The 18,488-nt window shown below is 40.1% G+C and overlaps 1 protein-coding gene across 2 annotated transcripts in view; it reads left to right on the plus strand.

Annotated features, from left to right (window-relative positions):
* The window catches only part of timm50 (translocase of inner mitochondrial membrane 50 homolog), a 52,188-nt gene that overhangs the window by 26,661 nt on the left and 7,039 nt on the right, over window positions 1–18,488 (plus strand). For both annotated transcript variants that reach the window (XM_080844617.1, XM_080844618.1), the window contains exons 5-9: window positions 84–105; window positions 5,466–5,524; window positions 5,705–5,824; window positions 6,354–6,458; window positions 8,751–8,849. In XM_080844617.1, the coding sequence (XP_080700743.1) occupies window positions 84–105; window positions 5,466–5,524; window positions 5,705–5,824; window positions 6,354–6,458; window positions 8,751–8,849 (405 nt within the window). The remainder of the gene's footprint in view (window positions 1–83; window positions 106–5,465; window positions 5,525–5,704; window positions 5,825–6,353; window positions 6,459–8,750; window positions 8,850–18,488) is intronic.

Here is an 18,488-nt window from a genome sequence, read left to right on the forward strand (position 1 = left end):
ATAGACAAGTAGGCTGCTAATCAAACACACTGAGATAAGATAACTTCATTTGGCTAACAATGGTACACTGTTTTATTTTTCAGATTCCAGATGAATTTGATAAAGGTAAGTTCCCATCTCTTCAGTATTGCTGTATAATTATGCAATTATGCGATAACACACAATAGAGAGTGGTAGATGGAATATGCCACTAGTGCATGAAATTAAATGCTTTAGCAATCGTATATTCATAAATCACTTGACTCAAGTTTACCATAGCTTTGCATGGTAGCTCTGCATTGTCTTAGATATTCCAACCAAAGTTAAGGACTATATACAAAGAGGCAGTGAATCAGTTAAATAATCAACAGGTAAAATTGATACATTAAAACAAAGACTAGTACAATATAGAAAATGTACCTCCTCCTCTAAACATGGGGTCAGTGGGAATGGCCGAAATTGGAAAAACACGCACAAAAAAAAACATTCAACATCTACTACATATATACTCTTTTTTTTTTCGGTACAAGGTCGTTCACTCACCTATGTCAGCCGCTTTGCAGTGTGTATGCTCAGGCGTAACCAGCCCACCTTCAGCAGAAAGATTAACATGAAACACTACATTTAGTTAGTCGTGGTAAATTGTCAGCCCTAAAACTTCTTCAGAAGAATGTAAACTTCTGTGAGACATTTCAAAAGGTTGGGGCAGACTGGACTATGACACCTGAGTTGTATGCAGCCTTACAGAAGTTCACATGTCAAATGTACAGCTCCAAGTCCAGAATCACCAACATCAATGAAATGAGGCATAGAATCTTGGCAGTTACCTCCATGCTCAGATTCTCTCAGGAAGCACTGTCTCAGAGCTAACTATCAAGGTGCTATCTGGAGAAGATGCCTAGAGAACAACCCTGAAGTTCCTTCCCCAGTTGAGCATGGGTGGTATAGAGTGGACCAAGATGGTAACTTGCAGCTCTCCATAGACTGGTTCAATGTCTCCATTGGTCCACAAGCAGTACTTGAGTTTCTGTCCTGCTCATGCAAGGGGGACTGTGTCACTCCATCATGTCAGTGTGTTGCCAACAACTTGGCCTGCACTGACCTATGCCATGCAAGAAAGTGCAAAAACCAGAAGGATGACTTTGCTGATGAGAAACAATTCTATTCCTCTGATGAGGATTCCGAAGAGGAGTTTGATAGTGTTCTGGCCTTGAATGATGCAATCTGTGCGAAAATGTAATGCATAAAGGTCTTGACTTTGACCGTTTACAGCAGTCATACTCAAGTAGCGGCCGCGGGGTGTCTATTAATGGCCCTCGAGCTGTTTTGAAAAGTTTTTTTAATTATAAAAAAAAAAAAAATCGCGCTGGGCGCTCTTATTTTGAAACCGCGCGCCGCGATCTCAATACGAGGCTGGGGGTTGCAACGATAAACAGATAGCAATCACACCATATCAGCCCAGGTTTGAAGCATTGGCCAAAGAAAGCAGAGGCCAATTCTCCCATTAAAGGGGACATGTGAGAAATGTGAAATAGTTTGGTAAACAAAGCACAAAAATGAGCTGTCTGAAGGCTATTTGTTTAATAACATGGTTAATAACAGGGTTATGTTTGGTTTTATTTAGTTATTTATTTTAATATATGCACAAATTAAAATTATATTTTTATTTTAGGAACTATTTTTGTTTTTAATAAAAAGGAAATGTTATGTTATAAAATGTTGTAAATGTTATATACGTTATGTTATGATGCGTTATCGGACGTACACGGTCCCAATAAATGGCCCCTTGAGTCACTGAATTTTTTTTTTGTGGCCCTTCATCATTTCTACTTGAGTACCCCTGGTTTACAGTGATGGAAATGCCAAAATTGGGTTAACCACACCTTAAAACATAGGAATCCATGTCTCATTTGTTATACTGTTTTTGTTTGTTTTTTCAGCTACATGTATGTCAGTGTTCTGCTTAATTTATACGCATTATTTTCTAAAACGCCATGTCTGATATAACACTGGAAATTTTATAAGTGGGGACCTGATATAAATGATATGTGGTGGATATGTATTAAGGACCCTTTGAACTTTCTAAAAATGCTCAAAATGCTGAATAACAACTTTTTCTAAAAAAAAACATTTACCTCAGACTTACAACTCGACCGATCAACAAATTAGGGGTAATAGTACACTTGTTTCTGTCTTTGAAAACGCCATGTCTGATATAACACTGAAAATGACCCCCTCCAAATCAGATAATATGGGTAAATGATGCATTTTCTGAATCCTTAGGGTCATGCCAGTATTTCAGTGTTTGGATTTTGTTTCTCTGATGCTCCCTGGTGCCACAGGATTAAAAGACATAAGATGACTTAGGCGGAAATGTGTGTGATTCAAAGTTTGAAGAGCTCCAGGGTTGGCTGTACTTATCCAAAATGTTCACAAAAGGATTTAAATTAAAACTCAGTGTCTCCCCTTTAAAATGATACCAAACATAACAAAATAAAATACTCCAATATGTCCCATATAGATTTTCAGCTATGTCAGTGCTCTGCTGATTTATACGCATTATTTTCTCAACCTTAGTTTACATTATGTGTGATAACTTAAAACAGCTACTCTTGTCAGATGGCCATCATACATCATTGAAAAGCTGAGATTCCAGGTTTTCAGAAAAGGTATGGTAGCCTTTGCCACTTTTTCGGTAACGACCAACCCCTCTGGCTCACGGACTATATGGGAAAGACAGTAATAATAGTGTTAGTCTCACACAAAAAAATATTTCTCACTATCCAAGCGACACTGCCATGTGAGAAGGTCAATTGATTATCTACGTATATCTCTAATAGCGTGGTTACATGGATTCGAATTACTGGCTTTTTTTGGACTGAAATAGAATTATCCCTTTTTTGTACACACCTCTGTTCAAATAATTGCGGTCCGACTATGATCAGATTGACACCCCGAAATAACTCGGTCCGAGTCGGTTGATAATTCGGACATCGCGCGCAGGGGCGTCTTAATAGCACTTGAGGCCCCTGGGCTATGGACTTTTTATTTAAAAAATTGAGCCCTTGACTGGAGGGGCAATATTCACACGAGTCATAAGAATGAATGGCGATGTTCTACATTTTAGTTCTATCCTACACTTCATTTGGTAGTGTTTTGGTAGTGCTATCCTCTGATCGCTTGCAAACAAAGTCTTTAAGTTTTGGCAAAGTTTCTTAATAATATAGCCCGTCTGATTTTCTTCCTTTTCTGCACTCCGATTGGATGTGCACGCTTAATTTTTTTTCACCACGACACCGGCTGTTTTTTTTTCGTGAACTCTAAAACGTTGCGAATGGAATTTATTTTTGTTACATTTTGTTTAGATAGGGGGGGCCTCCCTCCACCTCCACATCCACCACCAAAATGCCACTTTAGAGCACTGTAATAACACCGCGAATACGGACGTTTATCATCAATATTTTGTAATATTACTAAGAGGCCCCTGATTGGACGAGGCCCCGGGCGTAAGCCCGTGCATCAAGGCACCACTGATTGCGCGCTTGTAAACGTTGAATTGGACTAGGAACTGGACTCTGCGTCTTTGAGCATGCTTGAGATCGCGCCGCCCGTCCCGTCTCGTCTTCTCTCCTTTATCAATCTAACCAATAGCGCCGTTTGCATTTGCAGTACTCCTATTGTCATCATGCACCAAATGTAGAGGGACGTAGCTTCACCTTGCTCTCCGTTCGCCATCTTTCTTGAATGTTGTTGTTGTTGATAGTGGTGAAGAGGTCAAGCGGATATGGCTGTATCACCACTAGTTGTACTGAGAACAGCGCCACCTATCGTACAGGGATATGACATGCTTTCGGCCAATGATTCGATTTATTCACTGCCATATATATTAGGATAATAGCAGTTGCCCCAAAAAATTGCATTGTCCAAATAAAGCTAGATTCAAATTGATACCATCATGTAAACTTACTGAGTGACACTGTGCAACCACATCTTTTGTCTGGGCAAAATGGAAACTACCTAGCCTAATGAAGCAAGCTAAAAAAAAAAAAAATGATTTGTCCACCCCTGATCAAGGTATATCTTGACCTGTTTATTGTTAGATGTATTCTCTTTGACATCATCTACTGTGTGAGACTGTTACCTAGCTGTGCAGTTCAAACTGGCAAGACATAGAAAGTAGACAGTGGATATTGCTTTCTTTCCTACGGCCAGAGTTTAAAGATAATGTATCCGTGAATACGCAGAATAAAAAAAATCCGTTTTGACAGCTCAGAGTCTCAATGAGCTGAGTCAGCTCAAACTAATGCAGAAGAGTGGATCATGTGACGTTGCGCCAGCTCTCCGTTTCTCTACTTTCCCCCCCTCTTTTAGCAACTTTTTCGTGACAAATTTGTCTACTTTGTTGTTTGTATTTGGGAATTTTTCGTGGTCTTGTTCGACCAGTTGGATGTGATTTTTCAGACCAGCAGGAGCAACTGACACGACCGGCATTTCTTAACTGAATTCGTTGCCATGGCGCAGCAAGTGGCGGTATGTTTGGGCAGCTCTCCTGCTAAAGAAAAAGAAAAGGAAAGGCAGCTCTCCTGGTCAGTTTTCATATTATTAACATTCCTGCTTGGTCAGGTGGACGTCATTTTTGAGACTGGCTAGATACGGGCACGGCCGGCATTATTTAAAAAGAACTTTATTCGTTGCCATGGTGCCGATGCGAGTGGGGGCCTGTCTTGGACGCTCTCCTGCTGGTGGACCATGGCCTGGTGGCCTGCATCGCGAACTGCCTCGCCGGCTGACCAAAGTGCCTGGAGCTGCGGGCTGGCCTGGTGTATATGCTGGTGAGCAGCACCGACACCCCCCAGGGAACTCCATCCTTCTCCTTTGTCGACTGCATCGGTAGCGAGGCAGACTGCAGAGCGCTGGTGGAGAGTTTTGTGGGCTCAGCGTCGGAGAGACCAAGGAGCTCGTGGTGGACTACCAGCGGAGCGGGAGGAGGAGCCCCCTAACTGGATGGTCTGGAGGCGGTTTGGGTGGAGAAACATGGAGGAAGCTGGATTGTTTTTAATTTATTAATGTTTGATGTGTATGTTTGTTTCCCATTTCTGTTGTCCCTTTTATTCACTTCATAATCTTGCTGCTTTGACACCTGAATTTCCCTAACGGGATTAATAAAAGTTTATCTTATCTTATCTTATTTCCCACATGATTCTTAAAAGAAATAGACCATTTACAGTCAAATGGACCCATTACTAAGGATACAAATATTTTTCTTGTCTGTGTATCTTATATTTGTTATTTTCATTTAAGTCATGTGATATATGGTACTCACTGATTTTGAGTTAGGTAACTTGAATTTGTTATTTTCTTGTAGATGACCAAATTTGTTCTGAATTTGTGACTTGATTGTTAACTTTTAGATTTTTTTGGAAAAAGTTAGCAGTTGAAAATGTGGCAGATAAACATTTTCTGTCATCTTTTATCTCTTTCTGTAGATGCGCCAGTTCTTCAACATCTGAAGAGAACATTGAAGTACTTCCAAGACTACAGACAGGTTAGTGTGGAGACAACGCAAGAAGTTCTGGTGAACTTGGCTTGAAAAAAAGACTTAAGCATCAGTCCACCTGGTGGCTTCCCCTGTTGGCATTCACTATGCTCCCTCAGACAGGTGCATTATTGTCTTCCGCTCCGTTTTGAATAGCTTGTTTCCTCATTATGACTCTGTTTCCCATAGATGATTATTGAACCCACAAGTCCTAAGCTGCTTCCAGATCCCCTGCGAGAGCCATACTATCAGCCTCCATACACATTAGTGCTGGAGCTCACTGATGTCCTGCTTCACCCAGAGTGGTCGGTGAGTACACATCTCCTGGCTGTTCACAGCTCCTTGGATTTAACTAAGATTAAAGTAAATCTCTCTTTATATTCACCCTGAGTCATCCTAGGTAATGTGAATAGATCAGACAGTAGTAAGTTGCTTGGGCTTTGCTTTTGACTACCATGATGGTGTTTTGTATTTTTGCAGTTTAATAATTGTATATGTCAAACCATTTCATGGTAAGGGTTTGTATGTGGACATGCCATTAAGATGGTAGTGGTGCATGAATACAGGTGATTCCCTCTGTGATGTATTTAGCTCTCAATGCTCTTTTAGATGGTAGTGGTTCATGAATATAATTAGGTGATTCCCTCTGTGATCTCTTTAGCTCTCAATGCTCTTTTAGATGGTAGTGGTTCATGAATATAATTAGATGATTCCCTCTGTGATCTCTTTAGCTCTCAATGCTCTTTTAGATGGTAGTGGTTCATGAATACAATTAGGGGATTCCCTCTGTGATCTCTTTAGCTCTCAATGCTCTCCTCTGCCCCTCTCCTCTCCACAGCTGGCCACGGGCTGGCGCTTCAAGAAGAGACCTGGCATAGACTACTTATTCCAACAGCTGGCTCCACTCTATGAAATTGTCATCTTCACTGCAGAGACAGGCATGGTGAGTGTCCCCCTCTAAACATATACATACTAAGATAAGGTTCACTATCAAAAAGGATTGAATAGATGGTATACAGTCAGTTACAACTCTTTTGACATTCCTTTGTGCTTTGAGAGCACAAGGAGACCACAAGCGGGTGATAAGTCTATCAGTGATAAGCCTGCGGTTGGCAACGTGTCGGTGCGTAATGGGTCAAGATGGATTATCTTCTGTGGATAACCACTAACACCTGATGTGAGCTAAACTGGGCTAGATCACTGCCCTTACATTTTGTCTACTTAGTGAAGGATTACCCAAATGTTCTCCTCAATGCCCATCTAGATAAGGTTGGCCGACTAGGTTAGCTAGCTACAATCCAGCTTATGTTATGAGCTAGCGTGGTAGCACTTTATTGGAAGGGTGAGTGCATAGGACATTCATAAAACCTGTATCAAAGATATCCCCACAACATTTCATGACAATTATGCTACAGATACTTACATTTATATTGGCTGCTGCTGGAGTTGCCAAAAGCACTGCTGTTGTCTGACATGTTTTTTTTATTTATTTTTTAAAGTTGTTGTATCATGATTTGCAGTAGCCAGAGGTGTGTGTTATATTGGGCCACCAGGGGAGCCTCATAGTACTTTGTTTTTCTAGTTGCTAGTCTAGCTAGCTAGCTAAATAAACTATGCCAAAGCCAAAGTTTGATATTTCCCAGCATGACCGAACGGTCGAGCTTAGTAAGTTGTTTATTATATGGCATTTTTCTCTCCTTTCATTTTGTAAATGAAAAGAAATGGTAATTGTAAATAGATGTCGTTTTGTTGAGCTCTCAAGTCTTCTCACGACATAATGTGTTTTAGGTGTTGCGTAGCAACCAATTACTTGTTAACTTCAAGTTACAATGATCAATAGAAAACGGGCAACACAGCTCAGCTAAAAAGGCTTTTATTTACAGTAACAACACAAGTGATTCAATTTATAGGTTTTAGTCTTCATCATCACTTTCAATAACAAATCTCCGCTTGTTCTGAATTTCCTCATGGCGGTTGATGTTTTTATTTTCGTCTGGATAGTAAAACTGAGCGCTTTCGTGCATTTTGAAATTTTCGCCAGAGGGCAATACGAATCCATATTGACCGGTGAGGAAGGCAATACGCGGGTGGCATGACTACCCATTAGCCAATCAGAAAGCCTGTACTGTCGTTGCCATATAATAAGTTATGGTTATCTACCTGATGTTATACCTGATGTCTCCTAATTTTAACTTGTACAATTCAAATTGGAAAAGGTTTGACTACCTCAGTTAACTAACTAGGATAGTTCATAGCAACTTTACTGGCATGAGACCTCATGTTCTTTACACCTCTCGCAGAGGTTTACGTTCCATAGCAGCCTGTTAAATACAGTTTGGGGGGGAATACACGACATCCGGAAGTTTGGCACGGTGATTTGGGCTGCTACACGGATTCAATTCAGCAATTTTGATGTGTGCAAACGTTATAGCACCACCAGGTGGTCAAAAGTAACTTTTGAACCACATGATTCAAATAAAAAAATTAGGTATCGCTGGATTCTTTTGGTCCCACACACCTTGACTTTAATTTCCACTTTATTAGATTTTCCAACATTTGGTGGAACTAAGTGGACTGACTCAAGACCCCGCCAAAAAAAAGTTGCCCCATTTTACCACTCGAGTGAGCTCATATCTTGACCAATCTTTGGTCCATTGATATGAAACTTGCTGTGAGTGCCTAGAATCATGCCCTTGACATAATGGCATCAAGTTTCTGTGGCAGTTATGCTTGTTCCCCCTTTACCACAGCAGCTATATTCTGTAAATCAACTTTTTCTCCATTCTACAGCTGCACGTCACGATGAAGTTGTTTGAATTATTATGCTGGAATGCATGATTTGCATTGATGTTGAATCTTTCACGTTTGCGTTGAGATGCATTATTGCAATGATTATTTTCTGTATCTGTAATTAACTCAGTCTGGTTTAACAACCAGCCCTCAAAACATTACTTGCACAATGTGTTAAGACCATTAAGCTGTGTGATTGATGTATTTTCTGTGTTTTATTATGTAAGCTGTCAGGCAAGAACAGATAAGCTAAAACAAGGACTTTGTTCTTAATTCAGGCACAGTGTAGCAAAATCATAGCTTCATGAATTTGAAATATAGTCAATTCGATGTCATCACCCTACAGCAAAGCTTTAGAACATTTGCCATTCATGATTGCATCATATCCTGAAAGTGTACTATGCTACAAGTTTGATCTCCAATAGTTTCTCATCTCTCCCGACAGACAGCTTATCCCCTCATTGACAGCATAGACCCCCAAGGCTTTGTCATGTATCGCCTTTTCAGAGACGCCACACGCTACATGGAGGGACATCATGTCAAGGTGAGTCTTCCTTGTTTCCTATCAACCTGCATGTTGAAGAACCTGTTTATGTGGATCCCAATTAGCCTCTCAGAGAAGATATTTAGTCTACCGGTCAAAACTTTCAAATAAGGCATTTCCTTTTTCTTTTTTTTCAATCAAATAATGTACAATTGGTGGGCATCCTGAGGTTCCCACGGCACCATTGGATCAGCACTCTTGGTTGTCCACTGTGGTGCTGGAAAAGTCCCATGCTGGAATTGCAGTACTCATGACCTGTGTGATGTCAGTGGGAATGAAGTAACAGTCGATTTAGGCGGTGTCGTTTTGCAGTATAATAAGGATGCAGATCTACAGTCTAAAGTCTTTAAACTGTAGTTTAGTCCATATTTATGTTGTAAATGATTATCAGAGCTGGAAAGGCCTGTTTTTAAATGATATATCTATAAAGGCAAACAAAGGGCTGTTTTTAAATTATATATCTATATAGGCATGCAAAGGGCTGTTTTCTGTAACCATCCCTCCTGCGGTTCAATATCACATTATAGATAACATTAGAAAACAACACGTATGTTTCCATAGTTATGTGGATGAGCAATAATTTCTTAGGTTAAACAAGGACAAAACTGAGATCCTACTAGTCGGCCCTAAAACAAAAAGAGAAATACTGTTTTATAATCTGGGGAAATTAACTCCCTGGATTAAATCGGAGGTTTCAAGTCATTTTAGATTCAGATTTTAGCTTCAAGTCTCACATTAACAAGGTGACGAAAACATAATTTTTCCACCTTAAAAACATTGCTCAAGTACTACCATTTATAAATCAAAACAATGCTGAAAAACTGATTCATGCCTTTATTTCAATCCGGCTTGATTATTGTAATGCAATTCTTACTGGCCACCCGAAAAAAAACACTGGGAGACTACAGCTCATTCAAAACTCTGCAGCTCGGCTATTAACCAGAACAAAGAGGAGAGAGCACATAAGTCCAGTTTTAGCTGCTTTGCACTGGCTTCCAGTAACCTTATATGCAAAGCCCTTTATGGGCTAGGACCAAGTTACATTGCAAACGCTCAAGGCAAATACTTGCTTTCAAGAACACTGCGATCGTCAAATGCTGTTTTTTATGTTCATCCTGATATAGTTGCTAGGTTACGGGGACGCTGGCGAGTCTAACGCCGCTCTGTCTAGCCCAGTTTTTGTCAGATTTTTACGATAATCTTAATTTATTTTAAATGTCAGTTCTTCTGTTGTATATAATAGCGTAGTTAAGTTAAATCGCTGTACATAGCCATTGATTTTTGTACTTTTCGATCTATTTAAAACATTATAAGGGTCTTCGTTAGTTCAGCTACCAAAAACATCACTCCGGAGACTTGTTTTTATTTAATTTTTATTGAGGCGAGGACGCTGACATCTTTGAAAGACGCTCAACATTGTCCGTCCCACCTGGAAAAGGGCTCTAAGAGAAAGGGCTCAGGGATCCAACCATCATTCTCGCCTGGATGGACAACTTTCCGCCTTTCCTCCATCTCACCACAGTGTAGCTAGCGAGGCTAGGCAGCATATCGGCTAATCGGTCACCATGGTGTTCAACTATACCAGCTCGCAGCTCTGCCGACTTCGCCCTGCAGCCACTCCTGGACTGGACAACCCCATCCTCAAGGAACTTGGACTCCTTAATCGCGATTCATTTTGAGTTAACTATGACAAAAATGCGATTAATCGCGATTAAATATTTTAATCGTTTGACAGCACTAATATATATATATATATATATATACACACACACAAAATATTTCTCATTTCTCAGCAGGTACAACATTTAAGTAGAACTTCATTGAAAGAAAAATGCTAATGCAGTGCTTTACAATAAATATAGTAATTATGGTGTATTTTTTCCTAAAGGAAGCCTTTATAAATAATGTAATAACTGGAGTGGTTTGCAACAAACTAAGCTACAAAACATGTAATTTGAATTACATTGAGGGAGCTAGGCCTATCTGGCTGTGTGGCTCATCTTGTCTGCAGGCCTATGGAAGACACACCTTTCTGACTAAACATATGTCAAAATGTTGTTGCAGTTATCAAGATCACTTTAAATAGGGCCTAATAGGTCTAATTGAAAATATTGGAAATTTCAACCTCAAATCTTCTCGCCTCACGATTTTGTCTTCGTGGCATTCATTAGACTGAAACCGCGTTCACAGTCGGCGCTAGATGCTTGGAATGTGCCACAAATGTCAAGAAGTTGTACCAGATCTGGAAAATGCTCACTTTTCAGCGTCCACCTTTTTTCAATAACCGTGAACTTGGATTCGACAAATGCGTCCCGGGACCGCATATTATGCTTCCTCCAGAAGCGCTTCGAACCTTTTCGCAAGATTGGTCACGTCATTCAGCCCATGATCAAATTTACTAACTGCCCTAGCCTGGGTGCCATCCGTTTTGTACTCGCTCAACTGATTGCTGCCTTCTCGCTGATCAAACTTTTTAACTCAGCTCAGGGAAGCGGGCATCCAAGTGCTCACAAACTTTAAGGACAAACAGAATAATGTCACGTTTGTTCACTGCATGGTTTCCCACGAGCGAACTCTTTTCGCGTTTGCCTCCGAGCATATGTAAATATGTCTGAAAGTTTTATCCTACCTGAGTCAGTTTGGACTATTTCATCTAGCCGCTCATGTTTAAACGTTAGGCAGACCTTTTTCTGGGGCACCTGCTCTGTCTTTCTTTTCGCCATGCCATGGTAGCCTATAACTGCTGGAGCAGAGCCCGGCAAGAGAGCTAAAGGAAATTTTGTTTGTAAACATTCTAACGCACATCCGGCTTGGTTGTCAGACATGTCAGTATTTTAAATGTTTATTGCCTAGCCTACATCCCCTTTGATGCTCAGTTTTTTAAACCTTAAAAAAAAAAAATTGTTTATGCCGTCTGAAAAATGTGCGCTGTCTGAAAAATCTATTGCGCGGCCTCTTCGACTGGCCTGCGCGGCCGCGCGCACAGCTTAGAGGGAACATTGCACTAGAGTCAACTTTGGCAACTTCTCTACCATTGAATACATTGCTCTCACTCTGAAAGCCGATCCAGCTATACTCCTACTGACCTTATACCGCCCTCCCAAACTTTGGACTGGCTTTCTGGACCAGTTCTCCGATCTTATGTCGCTCATAATCACCAGTTATGATGGGATAATTGTAAATGGTGATTTCAATATCCATATCAACAAGATGACAGATGCTAGAGCCAGTAGCTTTCTTGACATCTTGGATAGTCTAGAGCTAAAACAACATGTCACAGAGTCCACCCACAACCATGGCAATACCCTTGACTTGGTCATCTCTAGAGGGATAGAAGTCACCGACTTATCGTTGAGTGATATAAATATGTCTGATCATTATTGTGTATCTTTTAATTTTATACTAAACGCCATAAAAATACATCCTGAAACTACAATAAAATCACGGTTGCTGGATGCTAGAGCAGCAGTTTTTAACCCTTAGTAACTCCCTAAATCCAGATATTTTGAACAATTCTATTGACCAAATGATAGATGACTTCAATAGTGAACTAACTGTACTGCTTGACAGAGTGGCCCCGCTACAGTTTTAAAAAAAAAGGCCCAAAAGGAAATCCTCTCCTTGGAAAATATCCATGACCTAAAAAGATCTTGTAGGAAATCTGAGAGAACTTGGAGAAAAACAAAGTTACAGGTTCACCGGGACATCTTAAAAGAAAAAATAACAAATTATAATAGAGCTGTTCGGAATGAGAGAAGGATCCACTTCTCTAAGATAATTGCTGAAAATAGCAGAAACTCTAGGATTCTGTTCTCTACCATTGATCGGCTGCTACACCAAACACCGCTTGACATACTCATTCAGGCATCTCCTAGAAGATGTGAAGAATTTGCAGAATTCTTCAAAAGCAAAGTAACTTCAATAAGGGAGGCTATTGGTAGCACAGATGACACAATTGATAGTACACCCAAAATTAGCCCCCCAGAACTAAGTTCTTTTAAGGCCATTACTCAACCTGAGCTTAGCAAAATTATAACTCAGACCAGCTCCTCAACATGTGCCTTGGGCGCAGTCCCCACTAAATTCCTCAAGAAAGTATACGATAGCTTGGCCCCCTTTGTTTTTAAGATAGTGAACACCTCATTAGAAACAGGTATATTTCCAACTGCTTTTAAAACCGCTGTTGTGAAACCTCTGCTTAAAAAGACGAATCTTGACCACACCATCCTGAGTAACTACAGGCCTATTTCAAACCTACCGTTCCTGAGCAAAGTACTTGAAAAAGTTGTCTGTAATCAACTAAATACTTTCCTCAAAGAAAACAGCATATTGGAAAAGTTCCAATCAGGTTTTAGATCAAATCACAGTACCGAAACGGCCCTTGTAAAAATAGTAAATTACCTCAGACTTGCCACTGATTTAAACAAAGTATCAATCCTTATTCTTTTAGATTTGAGTGCGGCATTTGACACCATTGATCATGACATTTTAATTCACCGCCTTGCAACGTGGGTTGGTCTCTCCGGAAATGTTTTAAATTGGTTTCAAACCTACATCACTGGCAGAGATTTTTATGTTAGTCTAGGAGATAATGTATCAGTTAAACACGAATTGCCTTTTGGGGTGGCCCAGCGAAGCTGCCTTGGTCCTCTGCTCTTTTCCTTATATATGCTCCCATTAGGAAACATCATAACTCAGCATAATGTGAACTTCCACAGCTATGCTGATGACACCCAGCTTTATATTTCTGTGGAACCAACCAACCCAGATGGCTTTTCCTCCCTCACGGCATGCCTAACCTCCATTAATCAGTGGATGAGCAAAAACTTCTTAAAATTAAATGATGACAAAACAAAGGTGCTTTTGGTCGGGCCAAAATCAAGTCGAGACACCGTTCTCTGTCATCTTAGGAACTTGGCACATCAAGTCAAACCAAAAGCAACCAGCCTAGGTGTCATCTTAGATTCAGAGCTAAACTTTGAGCCCCATTTTAGTAAAGTTACCCAGACAGCTTTTTTTCACCTGAGAAATATTGCCAAAATACGCCCCTTTTTAATGCGACAAGATGCAGAAAAATTAATCCATGCTTTTATCACCAGTAGGTAACATATCAAAAAATGACAACTCATACAGAATTCTGCTGCTAGACTTTTAACAAAGACCAAGAAGAGGGAGCACATCACCCCTGTGTTGGCTGAACTGCACTGGCTCCCTGTCTCCTACAGAATTGATTTTAAGGTCATGTTAATTACTTATAAGGCTCTAAATGGAATAGCACCTTCATACATCTCTGCGCTTTTAAAACCCTATCAAACACAAAGGAACTTTAGATCTACAAATGCCTATATGTTAGCTGTACCCAAAGTACTCCACAAGCAAAGCGGAGAAGCTGCCTTTGCCTATTATGCACCAAAGCTATGGAACACCCTAACTTTGTACGTGAAGCAGGCAAGCTCAGTGGGTATCTTTAAAAAACACCTGAAAACATTTTTATATATGAGAGCATTTAGCAAGACCTGATTGTGTTTATCTTTTAAATCCATTTATTTATTTTATATCTCTTTTATATCTTTTTTTTTTTCTCTTTTATTATGTTTATCTTTTATATCTTTTATTGTGTGATGTGCTCCTGATTTGTTTTAGATGTTTTAAATCTTACATATTTGAAATGTGTGAAATGTTACTGCTTGTGTTGGATTCTTTTATTTTGTGAATGCTCCTGATTCTGTCTCTATGTAAAGCACTTTGAGCTGCATTTTTTGTATGAAAGGTGCTATACAAATAAAGCTTTATTATTATTAATAATATATAACGTGATATTAAGGGGTTAGATGAAATATATCTCTGCAGAGATTTATTTTCTATCTTATGTCATGCATTTTATGATTTAAATGTTTTTTTCTCATCTTGATGCACTCTTTCCCTGTTTTTATGCTAATTTTAATCATTATTATTATTTATAAAAAAAACAATTGCACTTTATCCTAGTTTTTATGTTTATTTTATGTCTATTTCTATGTGGATCACTTTGCGTGTTATTTCTTTGTGCACGTAATGTATTTGCTGTTAAGCACTTTGAGCTGCATTCTTTTGCATGAAAGGTGCTATATAAATAAAGTGTAGTATTATTGCTTTACACCGCCATGCCATGCCCTGTGGACGCTGCTTGACTGGAACCAAAAGCACTGTTCAAAATTATGTGGAAACAAAAGTTCTTTCCTCCGATGCCCTGAGAACTCTTCAATCTGATTGGCCCATTTTCTCAAAATGTTGTTACCATTTTCAATCAAGCACCATTTTCAACTTTCTTTAAAAGCAACTTTTTTGAACTTCTTGGTTGATCGACCAATTCTCATGAATATCCCCTAGTAGTAGTAATCCATCAACCTAGTAACATTAACAACAGAATTCTGCCTCGGCTTGAGTAGGAATGCCTAGCAACTGCCAACTGTGAAGGTGACTCCCTAAGCTAAAGTTCAATAGGTAAACTATGACTGTGCCAGGAATTATGAGTTATAGTCCTGGTACTACAAATATGATGCTGTATCTATACTAGACATCTTAGCTGGCAGTGCTGGCTCCCTCATCTTGCTGAAGTTTGCCCTCACTATTCCGTAACATGCAGTTTCATGTAGGGAATGAAGACAACTAGTGTCTGTGGTGATTGACGACTTAGAATGGCAATTAGTGTTCGGTTACAGATTGTTTTTATCTGACACTTTATTAACAATAATTTAATTCTTATTTGAAAGGGGCTTTAGGTGCCCTTTAAACGAAGTCTAGTTTCACCTAAACGGGTTCATTTTTCACACAAATCAAATCTTTTAATTTCTTAAGGACGGAGCCTGGTAACGAGAGACTTTCGTAAACACGGAGGCACCAGATTGTGTTGAGCGGGCTGTAGTACATACCCCACGCCTGTGGGTGGCGCTATAGCGCTGCTACAGACAACTGAAAAAACGGCACACGGATAAAGCACAGCACACGGATAAACACATTACACAAGACATTCAAGCTCCAATTAGCAACATTACATTTTGGTGGTTAATAAAATCAGTGGACAGACTAAAGGTTATGTGAAAATGAATTATATTTTCTATTGATAATAAGAGTTTGGAACAGTACAACATGACATATCTTCTCATCCCATTTCCCATGAGGCTTTACTCTGACCATTTTACACCAATGTATGAATAAAAAAGCAAATTAAATCGCTGGCCAATTTATATTTGTGGTCATGAAAGATATGTAACGTCTGAATAAAATGAATTAGATCAAGATAGGAGGCTAATCGAGGTTCCGGTTGAGCATGTGAGAGAGCAAGACGCAGGTGGAGAGAGCTCCCGGTTGTTTTTTCAAAATTTTCATATTTACATTTTCTCACACATAGTTACACCCCGTATTATTGTCTTATTACAGTTTTATATCCCCTTTTTTTACTGGAATGGAGAAACAGCGTCGGAACAGGACTACTACCACAACTATGTCTGCTGTAACTAAGAACTCTGACCACGCTAGCGCCTCGTCTGCTAGTGCTAATGGCGCCTCCCCTGTTAAGCTACCTGTAGATTTGGACAATCTTCGTACTGCTTTAATGTCTGACCTAACTTCTGCCATTACTGATCAACTTAAACTGGCGATTGATGCTGCTCTGAGGCCCATTGCTGATGCGATTGAGGGATTTACAGCGAAGTTTGATTCTCAAGACTGCCGCTTCGTCGATTTGGAGCAACACCTCTCCTCTTACAGTGACCGGGTTGTGTCGCTAGAAAAAGCTGTTGAAGATCTTGCCACGGCTAACAAGCAGCTAACGGATAAAATGGAAGACCTAGAATCCCGCTCCCGTCGCTGCAATCTTCGAGTCATTGGCATACCTGAGGGGGCAGAAGGAGCTGATCCATTGGCATATATGTCCACATTTTTTTCTGATGTTCTGGGGCCAGGTGTATTCCAATCACCGCCACTTCTGGACCGAGCTCATCGCATTGGCCCTAAACCATCGGATCCCAGCGCCAAGGGGCTAAAGTCGAGGGTCTTCATCGTTCGGTTCCACTACTATCAGGACAAGGAGCGAGCCTGGCGCTGGGGGATTATCAACAAGAAGCAGCTTACTCATAACGGTCGAAAGGTCTACATTTTCCCGGACTTCAATGTTAGCGTCGCTAAGAAGAGGGCTGCTTTCACCAACGTGAGACGATGTCTGAAGGAGAAGGATGTGCGGTTCTCTCTGCGTTTTCCAGCCGTACTTCGTATCGACCATGGCAATGAAAAACTTCACTTCAATTCCTCCAGGGATGCACAGAGCTGGTTTGACAGTCAATTTCATTCAGTGGTGTAGTAGGGTCTGGGCTTTCTATAAGTATAAGTATTTTGAATCTCGTTGAGTTCCATATGGCAGCTAGCTCGCTAAGCCTACTATTCTGCCCACGTATAGTTTAGCCATAGTTTGCTTGCTAGGTTACTGGCAAGCTAGAACTCATTGGCAGCTAGCCTGCTTTACACTGTTAAGGTTATTTTAGTGTTTTGTCAGCTTGCAAGCTAGCTCTTATTTGTTTTATACTATGAGGTGCTATTCCTGGGTCGTTTATAAAAGTTCTGGAAATTCTTTCACTAATTTACTTGTACTATCCGTATTAGACAATTGTGTTTTAATGAGCTATGTCTGGCCCTGTAGCCTACTGATTTGCGCTTATCGCAGGGGTGTTTTGATCATTAGCAATTTTAAATACTGGTTAATGTGTAATTTTAATGTGTAATGTGTAATTTTAACGTGTAATTTTCACCGGGGAGCCTCTCTGTTCAGAAGAGGAGACTTGCTTTTTTTTAGATGCATCGGAATTTGATGATGAGTTTTCCCGCGATTTCTCTCGATTGGGGAGGGAGATCTAGGGACTGGGGGAGGGGAGGGAGGGGGGGAAACTTTTACCTGTGTGCGCATGTGACTTTGTCTCGTTTTCTGTATGTTTTTATTTCTTCATTCATGTGTTTTGATTTGTTTTGGTTAATCTTACAGTTTTGTGATCAACTGGTGGTTGCTCTAACATTACCCCTCCTAGCTGAGGTCCGTTGGTTTATGCTAGGTGTAGGCTTATGTGCTTACTTCTCTTACCCATCTTGCTTTTTTATTCACCCTGATTTAAGGTATGGGTAATCATGTTAAAAATGATTTATCCTTGAGATTCTTGAGCTGGAATTTGAAAGGGATGAATAGCCCCGTGAAAAGATCTAGAGTGTTGTCTCACTTAAAACAGTTAAGGGTAGATGTGGCTTTTCTCCAGGAGACTCACCTGCGTGTTAAGGACCACTATAGAGTAAAACCCCCTTGGGCTCAACATTATTTTCACTCTAATTTTGATTCCAGGGCCAGAGGAGTTGCCATTCTAATCCACAAAAATGTGCACTTTACCCCAGCTAAAGTCATAGCTGATAAAAATGGTAGATATTTAATAATAGTGGGCTCTATTAACCACACACCGGTTCTTTTGGTGAATGTATATGCCCCTAATTTTGATAATTCAGAATTTGCTAATAACCTTTTAATGCAGATCCCAAACCTAAACACCCATTTATTAATATTTGGCGGAGACTTGAATTGTGTTATCAACCCTGTGCTTGACCGATCCAGTGCTCGAACCAGCG

The sequence above is a fragment of the Sprattus sprattus genome (assembly GCF_963457725.1).
Source record: "Sprattus sprattus genome assembly, chromosome: 9".
NCBI classification, from domain to species: domain Eukaryota; kingdom Metazoa; phylum Chordata; class Actinopteri; order Clupeiformes; family Clupeidae; genus Sprattus; species Sprattus sprattus.